This window comes from Fusarium flagelliforme (assembly GCF_020744385.1).
Source record: "Fusarium flagelliforme strain FIESC 12 MPI-CAGE-AA-0113 chromosome Unknown B0J16scaffold_3, whole genome shotgun sequence".
NCBI lineage: Eukaryota > Fungi > Ascomycota > Sordariomycetes > Hypocreales > Nectriaceae > Fusarium > Fusarium flagelliforme.
This window is the reverse complement of record NW_025763505.1, coordinates 1,276,747-1,286,375: the sequence shown is the minus strand read 5'-3', so window position 1 is coordinate 1,286,375 and position 9,629 is coordinate 1,276,747. Positions and strand designations below refer to the sequence as shown.

The 9,629-nt window shown below is 51.5% G+C and overlaps 2 protein-coding genes across 2 annotated transcripts; both read right to left on the bottom strand.

The window, feature by feature from the left end:
• Positions 1 to 511: 511 nt before the first annotated feature.
• On the bottom strand, positions 512 to 3,225 carry B0J16DRAFT_93870 (uncharacterized protein). Its single transcript, XM_046134709.1, has 8 exons — positions 3,058 to 3,225; positions 2,887 to 2,975; positions 2,653 to 2,795; positions 2,438 to 2,584; positions 1,964 to 2,385; positions 1,877 to 1,913; positions 1,714 to 1,828; positions 512 to 1,664 (listed from the first exon to the last, which is right to left on the bottom strand). Exons 1-8 carry the CDS (start codon positions 3,089 to 3,091, stop codon positions 855 to 857), a joined length of 1,797 nt encoding a protein of 598 aa, XP_045984339.1. The 5' UTR covers positions 3,092 to 3,225; the 3' UTR covers positions 512 to 854.
• A 291-nt stretch (positions 3,226 to 3,516) lies between these two features.
• On the bottom strand, positions 3,517 to 8,753 carry B0J16DRAFT_337142 (uncharacterized protein). Its single transcript, XM_046127318.1, has 6 exons — positions 8,454 to 8,753; positions 8,240 to 8,392; positions 5,702 to 8,182; positions 5,212 to 5,569; positions 4,433 to 5,163; positions 3,517 to 4,379 (listed from the first exon to the last, which is right to left on the bottom strand). The coding sequence occupies exons 1-6, from the start codon at positions 8,466 to 8,468 to the stop codon at positions 3,921 to 3,923; spliced, it is 4,197 nt and encodes a 1,398-aa protein (XP_045984338.1). The 5' UTR covers positions 8,469 to 8,753; the 3' UTR covers positions 3,517 to 3,920.
• Positions 8,754 to 9,629: the final 876 nt, after the last annotated feature.

Sequence of the window (9,629 nt, the reverse complement as noted above, 5' to 3'; positions counted from 1 at the left end):
TTAGCTTGGTAGGTTTCGTAGAAGCTCACTCCCTCGCTTTGCATCTCACTTGGCCGCCGATGTCAAGGCCAGAGTTTGTTGGCAATGGCGCTTAAGCTTGTATATTTCAAGAAATCTCGGTGAATACAGAATCTGTTTCTATTTATGAGGTTAACATCTACTCGAAACCCCCCTTGGTTGTCTTTGGCAAGTTCTGGTTTGTCACTGTTGTTTATGGTTATCACGAAGAAAGCGCATATTGAAACGAAAGTGTGCACTATCACGCCTATATTATCGGTCATTATATAGGCCTAGCGGTGTAGCAAGTGCACTTTTGCTAAGATTAGAACATGCTAAATTCTGTTCTAGTTATCTAGAGAAGATCGAGAATATCCAGATTTTTGTGTATAGGGTAGATCGAAAACGACGGAGTCGAACTTCATTGTCTTAACTTGTGCCTCAGTAAGGAGCAACTTCAGGATTTACAATTATTCAATCATGGGGCTGGAACCAGGAAGTAGCTGATAAGTGTGTCTGTTGGTTGCTGCTGGTGATTGATATTTTGTATCCGTGAGGTAAGAGCGTTATGTACTGGCATGACCATCCAGCTCAAGTACGACTTGGAATACCCAGGTATATGGAAGTAAAAAATAGTTCGATCACTGAGTCAAGTTTACCACCCACCCGACATCCCCCACGCTCATCATTTATTCACACAGACAAGACATACAGCAATGAGCTGTCAAAGCGCAATCTTTTAAATACCCTATCTATATACACATATTCGCTACAACTGTCCACCCACGTCCCCATAGTTTCCAACGCCCGGGAAGGGGTTGATGTTCACATTCCCAAAGTAGATTGTGTTCCTCTCTTTAGGATCTCGCCTCCTCAAGCTCGAGTTCAAGCTGTCGGATGCGCTCGCTCTGGTCCTGAGAGCCGGAGCTGACCTTGCGTTTGAGCGCCTCGACCTCAGCAGTCAAGAGGCCGATCTGCTTGGTCTGACCTACAATGAGCTGCTTGATCTCGGCGAATGAAGGGTCACCGCCGCTGGGGGCGGAGGAAGAGGGAGAAGAAGCCGCTGCGGGAGCCGAGAACGCGGGAGTGGTAGGAGTCTTGGCCGGTGAAGCGGGCTTCGCGGCTGCGGGAGTGTAAGAAGAAGCTGTCTGCGATTGAGCAGGAGGCGTGAATTTGGCGGCAGGAGCAGCTTGGCGTTGAGCAGGTCGGGAAACCTCCTCGAAGCTTGAAGCATCATCATCATCCTCTTCCTCATCCTCCTGCTTGTCCTGGTATCGGGAGGCCATGGCAGAAATAGAGCCCTTCTGCTCGTTCATGGTGGGAGGGGGAGATCGGAGAGCGGGAGCAGGCTTGGGCTCTTCTCTCTTGGGCTCCTCCTTGGGAGCAGGCTTCTCGGCGACAGGTGCGGGAGCAGCAGGAGCCTTGTAGTCGGAGGTGATCTCCTTGGGTGCGGTACCGTCGTAAACGCTCTCAAGATCAATCTTGTTAGGAATGGCAGTCTTGCCATCGAACCACTCCTGGGCGGTGGCAGCAGGCTTGGTTCCAACGGCAGGGGGGAAGATATCAGCCTGGAAGGTCTCGGCACGTCGTGGGACAGTGAACGAGATGGGCTCAACGTAAGCGTCGTTGACGGTCTTGTAAGCCCTCATGACCTCATTCTCATGAGTCTAGATCTGTTAGTAAACGTGACACACTGAATTTTCGGGGGAACCATACGTTGATGCCTCGTCGGGGCATGAAAGCAATACCGCGCTGAGGGTCGACGGACTTGTACTCGCTGAGGAACTCGAATTTGTCATTCTCGTACTCAAAGTATCGAATGTTGCCGTCACTGTACTAGGTTAACATTGTCTCAGTACGGATAGAAGCGAAACCTTACCCCTTGCCAGCAAGGTACAGGCAGTTTGAGCCATCATCTGCAAGGTATTAGTCTCAGCGCAATCTGAACGGTCGAATATGTACATACCCCAGAAAGGCATGCAGACACCAGAGATAGAGTCGAGCATGGTGAATCCGCCAATGGGCTCTGTCCTGCCGGGCTCCCAAAGAGCTATTTGTCGTTCGCTCATTCGCGAGAAACCGGTTGTCGCAAAACGGTTGTGCTCTCCCAGCCAGACTGCGCGACTGTTCTTGGCACCGCCGTGGCCAGGGCCCTCGTGGACGGGCTTCTCCTGTCGGACATCCCACACACGAATTTTCTTATCTCGCGAGGTGGTGGCGAGCATGCTGCCGCTGGCGTTCCATGTCAAACTCTGGACGATGTCGTTGTGCTTAAGGGTAAGAGGCGACTGGCCGGTGTTGACATCCCAAAGCTTGATGGTGAAGTCGCCCGAGGCAGAGGCGAGAATGTTTTCGGCCGCGGGGTTGAAGAGAACCTGTCCAACCTTTCTTTTCGGGTGTTAGTATCTTTGAATCGTGGTTCGTACAATATGTAACCAACCTGGGGTGACCAGCAAGCTTGCTCACGGGCGCGACATCGATAATCTCCTCGGCGTCGGTGTGCAACGTAAAATCTTGGGGAACCTCCCAGATAAAGACCTTTCCATCGTCGGAGGCAGAGGCGATAATGTTGTCGTTGAAAGGGTTCCTTGATTGTCTGTCAGTACCCTCCTGACAGAGGAACGAGCTCAGGGGCCCAAGGAGGGGAATGCATACCAGTCAGTATCGAGCACAGCGGCAGTGTGACCGCGAAACAACGGAATCTGGTCGGGAAGCTTTCCTTTCTCGTTCAGAGGAATAACAGCGAATGCGCCGCCACCAGAAGCATCCCAATTGACTGAGAGATACTCAGGGTTGACCTATTCGAACCCAACCACCCCCTAAATCAGCGCGCCGACTCTCTAGATTATGGACTGACTGCACCACGCGCCGCGATGCAGTACGACGCACCTTGATCAAGTTTGTATCCCAAGCATTGCGACTGATATGGAGGTTGTCGTAGCAGAATTCCTTTCTCGTCGACTTTCCAAAGACGTGGCCTGGCGAGTAACGTCAGCATATCGGGGGTTTGACTTCCGGCGACCTGCACTTGAGTTTGCGCCAGTAGGTACAGGTACGTACGGTACTTGGACGCCCGTACGAAACGGCCGGCCATGGTGACTGAGGTTAATTAGAAGTAGATTGTTAAAAGAGAGTGCAAATGAAGCGCGAAGGAGATGGTATAGTAACAAAGCGCTTGAGAGAGAATTGGACGTCAACTTGGCAACCAAGCCGGAGGTTGTATGTAGCTAGGTAAGATGGGATGGGATCGGATGGCACTAATACGGGCTGATCCTATCCTGTCCAGTCAGTTCGGGTAGCTCCAGGTATGAATGAGCCACTGTAAATTACGCTGCGCCTCATAAGCTCGCTCCCCTACATGCCCCGCTTACGGGCGTCTACAGGCATTGCTCGCATGAACAATTGATGGATGGATACGTGTTTGTTACTCTGTCACGTGCTCACCTCATCTCAGATCTTTACCATTGCTTCAGAGTTGATTAAAGTTCCATGCACAAGCGATATTAACGGGATGATGTTGGGTACTCGTTAGACTTAACATTAACATTTTTGACAATTCATTATAATCTGATGCTACAAACAGAGAACACCTTACGCACAGGCGCCAATTAACCCCCCAAAACTCAAAGTAAACAAACATAAAAGAACCATTTCCATGCCGACGCCTTGTAAGTGCACAAACGGCCAATGCTCCCAATTTCGTCAGCCAAGGGTAGAATACCTCGCCCAACTCCAGTCATATTACAACATCAAACAACATAGTATCCCATCAACCATATAAACCAATACCAGAGGACTCGAGAACGGAGACGTCTATCGTGAATATCCTGCTGGTCCTGAACGCCAGGTCCAGGTAGTCGTCATATGGCGCCCGGCGCCCAGCACCTTGTCTCATTTTCGTCTTCACCATGCCACATCGTGTTCTAGAGGAACATGCTCTTAGGTCTTGAGTTCACTCGGCGACCCGATGCGCGTCGGCGCAGTTGCTCCTCTCGTCGAAGAACCAACTGACACCACTTGGCTTTTGAGCGCTGATTTGAAGATTCTTCTTCTGGGCTGTCACGTCCGACAACATCGGTAAGGACCTTCAACCAGCCTTCCTTATCTGCAGCAGTGTCCGCGTAGAAGTCGATAAGCTCACCGTTGTTGAATCGAATGCGGAATCCTTCTTCAACAAACATGTAGCCCTCTTCATCTTCCGCAAACGCTGAGCGACGACGTCGACCACCCCTGCCAGTAGTCTCCTTTTCTGTCAAGGCCCTACGGTCGTCGATCAACCGCTTGGCGTTGGCCAGGTTGATGGTAGCTCGAGGCTGGCGAGTTGCCTCATGGTAAGCAGTGAGCTTGGTGCCGACAAGCTTGAAATATCGGCGGCGCCAGTACTGTATCAAAGTTAGCTTCAGTTGAAATAATGCTTTGGTGGAAGTGAACTTACAGGGCAATCACCACCTTGTTGGCTCAGGTGTCCCTCCCAGTTGCGGGACATTCTCTCCTCGGCAGCCTTGAGCTCGCGAATGCACGAGTTCATACTCTTGGGCATGTCCTCGTCCGTCGCATTCTTGGGGCGAGGGACAAATAGGAGCTGAAGCTCCAGCTTGCCCACCTTGTATGGTGCACGGCGGACAACATTTGTGTTGCCACGCTTGCTCTTGACACTGGAAGCAAAACCAGCCTCCTCGGTTGCCCACTCGTTGAAGCAGGCAACTTCAGCAAGGTATGGACGACCGAAACATCGGCTCTCATGTTCTCGAAGGCAGACGTAAGCGCGGCCGAAGCTACCGTCCTCAGCAGCCAAAGGAGAAAGAAGCTCATATGCTGTTGGAGGAGTGTTGCGCTGCTTAGCCTGAGCATCCTTCTGCAGCTGCACGGCTCGTTCCTCTTCTTCACGTTGGCGAAGTTCGAGTTCCTTGCGTTTCTTGGGTGACGCGAACACTCTGCTGAAGGTTGACGTCTTGTGCTTGTGAACCTTGACGGTAGGTGGCGGCGGCTTAGCACGCTCAATGGGCTTCTCGAGCTTAACATTGAGTGTGAGCTGGAATTCGAGGTCATTGGGCACGACAAGCTCAAATTCCTGGCCGATAGGAGCGTTTCGTGCTAGCTCGAGCCAAGCTGTTGTCACGCAGTGGACACCGTTGTCAAGGGTGAGGCTGAACCAAGTACGCTCATCTGCTACCGTTAGATTCGTCCTTTCAATCTTTTCATGCTGGTACTTACTTCTTGGAAGAGGCAGGTCCAGGTCCTTGACACCCATGACCTTGACAAAAAGACGACCTCTCTCTCCGCTTTCCGGTGTAGCCATCTCGAGAGCCAAATCCTCATCGACAGGAGCCTGGCTGACAGCTGTTGCATTACTCTCTTGACCAGGCAAAGGAGGAACAGGTCCAATGCTGCCACCGGTACGCTTTCGGATACTTCGCTGGCGAGGTTTTCCATTCCAGGGCTCGACGATGCACGACATCGGTCTATCCTCCTTGATGGGTGAGTTTCCAACGGATCTGGCAACTCGGAATTCATCTGTATCTTTGTCACTGGCGGTGACAACCTTCGTGTTTTGTCGCATAAGATAACCACGCTGGCGACGGAATGTTACGTTAGCATCAAGTTCTTCATGGTTGTGTTGTTGAGTTCTTGTTGTAGACACTTGTCTACTGGGGCTGGAATTGTATGTTGGAGGTTGGGTAAGGAAGGGGTTGTTGTAAGCCACCTTTTGTGCCTCAATGACTCGTTCAAAGTCTTGGTCGAGGCTGAGACCTAGATCGAGATCCAAAGTCAAGCTGCGGTTCTTGAAGCTAGGATGTCGGTTGATAAACTCATCGCCGGTAACTAGAAGTCCGCTGTTGTCTTTGGAAAGCCGCTTGGTGTGCTTGTCAGGAATTGGTGGCACGTTGGGAACCTCCATGCTGACTTGTCGGCGGGCTTCCCTCATAGCAGTGATGTCGGAAGGTGTGTTAGAAAGACGGGTCTTGAGCTTTGAACCAGTCGCCTTGATTGTGGCAGTTCGCTCGGGGATAGCGGGCAGCTCAGGTTCCTCGATAGCAGGGACCGGGTGATGAATGACTGAGTCTGGCGTGCTTGGGCAATCGTCGTCGTACTCGTCTTCAGGATCACCCCACCCAGTACCGTCGTACTCAGGCTTAGAGAGAGGTTGCTCAGGAGTGAAAGGTCGCTGAAGGAAGGCATGGGCATCTGCCATCTTGGGAGGCTCAGGCAGAGGCTCCTTGTCTTCCTTGACAGGTTCCTCTGCTTCCTCTGCTTCCTCGGGCTTCTCAGGCTCAGGAAGCATGTAAGACTCGAAGTCTCGTGAGAACGAGGCATCCTTGTCATGAGAAGCGAAATCAAGAAGCGAAGACATGCTCTGATTTTGCGTAGGAGTAGCAGTTGTTGGAGTAATCACCTCCTCTTGAATCTCCTCAGGCTCAGGCTCAGACTTTGAGACCTGCTCCTGGAATTTGGCCTCAATCTCCTCAGGCTTGATCTCCTGTGGTGTGGGCTCTTGCGAAGAGTAGTGGCTGTCGCTGTCATCATCCACTGGAAGCTCTAACCTAGACTCGTCCTCATCAAAATCGACATCAGAGTCCTCATAAAACTCAATCTCGCTGTCCGGCATTCTCCTGATAATAACGCTACCCTCTTCTTCCTCTGTATCGTCATCCTCTGACAAGAGAGAGTCTTCGGTGGAAGGGATAGGAACGTCAGGATCGTCAGGGATTTGTCTTTCGGGACTTCTGCTGGGGCTTCGTGAGGCGGGAGGAGAAGTGAAGATGCAGTCCTTGTCTTGGTCGGTGGGCTTGTTGTTGCCATTGACCTTGCGCATGATGGAATCACGCGAGATACGAGGAGGCAATTGGTAGTCCTCAAGAGCGGACATTTCACCAACCATGTCATCTTGCTCCTCAAGAGCGTCGTTGAAGCTCATCATTGAGTCCTCGGGCTCCGAGAGCGGGCTGCTGAGTCGTCGACCATTACCCCTACGAAGGCGACGCTCACGCTGCTGCTCGGCCGCACTCTTGCCGTCATTGTCATCGGACAGCATCATGAGCCTTAGTCGTTCCTCGAGCGACATCTTGGCATTACCAATGCTTTGGATATCCAGCTTGCTCGCAGAGGAGGCGGCAGGGGGGGATGGTAGGTTCCTCTGGTTTCCAAGCATTCTCTCCGCGGTAGCCGACAGGCTTGGGGAAGCGGGAGAGGATGGTGCTGAGTTGTTACGGGAGTGGCTCAAGAAGCCGGGGAGAGGTGGCAGAGGCCGGTGCTCACCGCTAGAAGCAGTGGAATCAGAGCGGACGTGCAGGGGACGGCCACCGTTCAATGAGGCCCGAGGTGTTTCGGGCATTGGGCTGCCATCAAACTCCCGCGGGGCAGTGCGGGTCGTCATCGGGCTGTCTCCTCTCCAGTCATCTGGACCGACGACGGGTGTTTTGTCTGTGTCCTCGAGAGATGCATCGAAGCTGTCGCCCTCGAGATCGACATGGCCAGGATCGTATAGCACATCACTGTCTTCTTCTTCATAGTCTAGCGACTCGTAGCTTCCCTCGCGAGAGTTGGTTCCGATAGATGAAAGGTCGGGAGTTGCCATTTCATACTCGTTGATCTGTGGAGGGGCAGCATCAAAGGTAACACTCTTTGCATGGCGGCGGCCCATAGGAAGATCTTCATCCTCTTCGGGAGAACCAAAGGTCCAGGTACCCGTTTCCATATCAAAGCTGTTCTTGAACCGAGAGTGGGATAGGGACGACTTGGTAGGCGACACTTGATCCCGGCTGGGGGTGAGGGGACGGTTCGGTGAGCCTCCGGATTGAGAGGCGGAAGATCTGGTTGGGCTGATGGTGGGAACTGTCATTGTGCTTTCAGTTCGGGAGTGACCAAAGTTGGGGCGGTCAGTGGTCGATGAGCGGAATGATGCAGTCGATCCATGGAACGAGTTTGCTTGGACCTTAGCAAGCGGTCTTTCGATCTGAGGAAGTCGAGTAGGATCATATTCCTGCTTTTGCTCGAGTGCTAGAATGTTGCTGTTCTTGACCCGGGAGGCCTTCTGGAGACGCTCGATTGAAGAGCGGCGGTGTGATGATGGTGATCCAGGACCAAAGATGTTTTCTGTGTTGCGGTTCTGCCAAAACAGACGTGGAGAGGTAACTTCTGAAGGTGAAGATTGGAATGGCGAAGAATCGGGGTTCCCTGAAGATTTCTGCATGCTGTGTCAATACAAAACATCAAAATGATAGATGGCGGTTAGCGGTCATACCTTTGGAGAACCGTTCGATTGTCTATGCCAGCTGGGTGAGTTTCTTCTCATCTCTGTCGGTGAGAGCTCCGACAGCGGGCGAGGGATTCCGCTCGCCATTGTGGATGGAGATTTGTTTGGAGTGGTGGTCTTGTTGATTCGCAAGGGATGTACCTGAGCATCAGTCAGAGACATTTTGCCCGAGAAACAGGGCAAGTGGCGCGGGTCTACATACCGATTCAGTAGCCATGGGAGCTACAGCCGTGATAACTAATAAAGTCGCAAGTTTTTGGACGAGCGACTATCAACGCATTGGTATGCGAGTCAAGTATACACAATGAAAATGAATCAGAGGAATGTCAAGTCAATGTCGCGGTGAAGGCGAGGATGAATGCAAGTAAGAAAATGAGACCCAAAGTGTAAGTGAAAAAGAATACACCTGAACAGCTCTATCAAAGGCTCGACTCGACTCGACACTCAGCACAACTTCCACGATGATGCTGTAATGTTATGAAAGTCGCAGGTTGACTATGAGTTGTGACTATGGCGAGTTGATGTGTTTAAGGGAAGCACAGCAGGTCGAACGAGGAGTGAATATGATTGGACGAAGAGAAAACAAACATGGAAAGCGTTGCCTGGGAGACGCTGTCCAGTTGCGAGCTAAAGTCGGACGTTGGAGGCGCTAATTATCTTGCTACAATGCAGCAGGCTACCCCGCCCCTGCTGGAGTAGCTCCCCTCCAAGGACGTCCAAGGACGGTCGAGAACTACCTGCAGCGTCAAGCCAGCATCCCTTCACAGCGTTGCAACAGGTCAGTCGCCATGGCAGCAACGCAGCCAGCCGCACAGAAAAAGCAAGTAATTGGTTGTTGAGATCTAGCATAATCCTTGAATATTTCTGAGACGCAATGTTTACTATGCGAGCTCTATTCAAAGCTCTGTTGCTTATCGAGGCCGGGTGGCTTTTCGAGTGGCTTTGAGCTTTGTTGTTTTTCTTTCCCCAATCTACTACTATACCTTACCCTAAGCTTATACTTCTACTGGACTTATTATTCTATCATGACGTTTTTCTCACTGTTTTTCGCTTCCGTTTCACCCCCGGCAATGGGGGGAATGGGGAAAAGCTGCCCAACATGGAAGTTAGGTACTAAGTTAGCATGTACTATAGTTTGTCGCTCCCGTTTGACAGGTCGCCGACTGCAAGTCTACTGCACCTCAAAACTTGGAGATGCACCTCGGGATGGAGTTTTAGTTTAGTCACAGATCTTCACTCACACTCACATGGGATTCTTATTTTCCTCGATGCAACTTTTCTTTTCCACTTCGAAGATCCCCCACCAAAAGTCAAAAATAAAAAAAGTCTCCGCTAAGCTAAACAGGACGGGATTCTCTTTGCCCATTTTGGATGTCTT

What these genes read in the sequence shown, in the direction of transcription:
- B0J16DRAFT_93870 (XM_046134709.1), bottom strand. Translation starts at nt 3,091, where the DNA reads ATGGCCGGCCGTTTCGTACGGGCGTCCAAGTACC. An exon ending in GCTGTGCTCGATACTGACTG is followed by an intron (nt 2,585 to 2,652) that starts GTATGCATTCCC and finishes CAGACAATCAAG; the next exon opens with GAACCCTTTCAACGACAACA. An exon ending in CTGTACCTTGCTGGCAAGGG is followed by an intron (nt 1,829 to 1,876) that starts GTAAGGTTTCGC and finishes AACCTAGTACAG; the next exon opens with TGACGGCAACATTCGATACT.
- B0J16DRAFT_337142 (XM_046127318.1), bottom strand. An exon ending in AATCGAACGGTTCTCCAAAG is followed by an intron (nt 8,183 to 8,239) that starts GTATGACCGCTA and finishes CACAGCATGCAG; the next exon opens with AAATCTTCAGGGAACCCCGA. An exon ending in AACAAGGTGGTGATTGCCCT is followed by an intron (nt 4,380 to 4,432) that starts GTAAGTTCACTT and finishes ACTTTGATACAG; the next exon opens with TACTGGCGCCGCCGATATTT.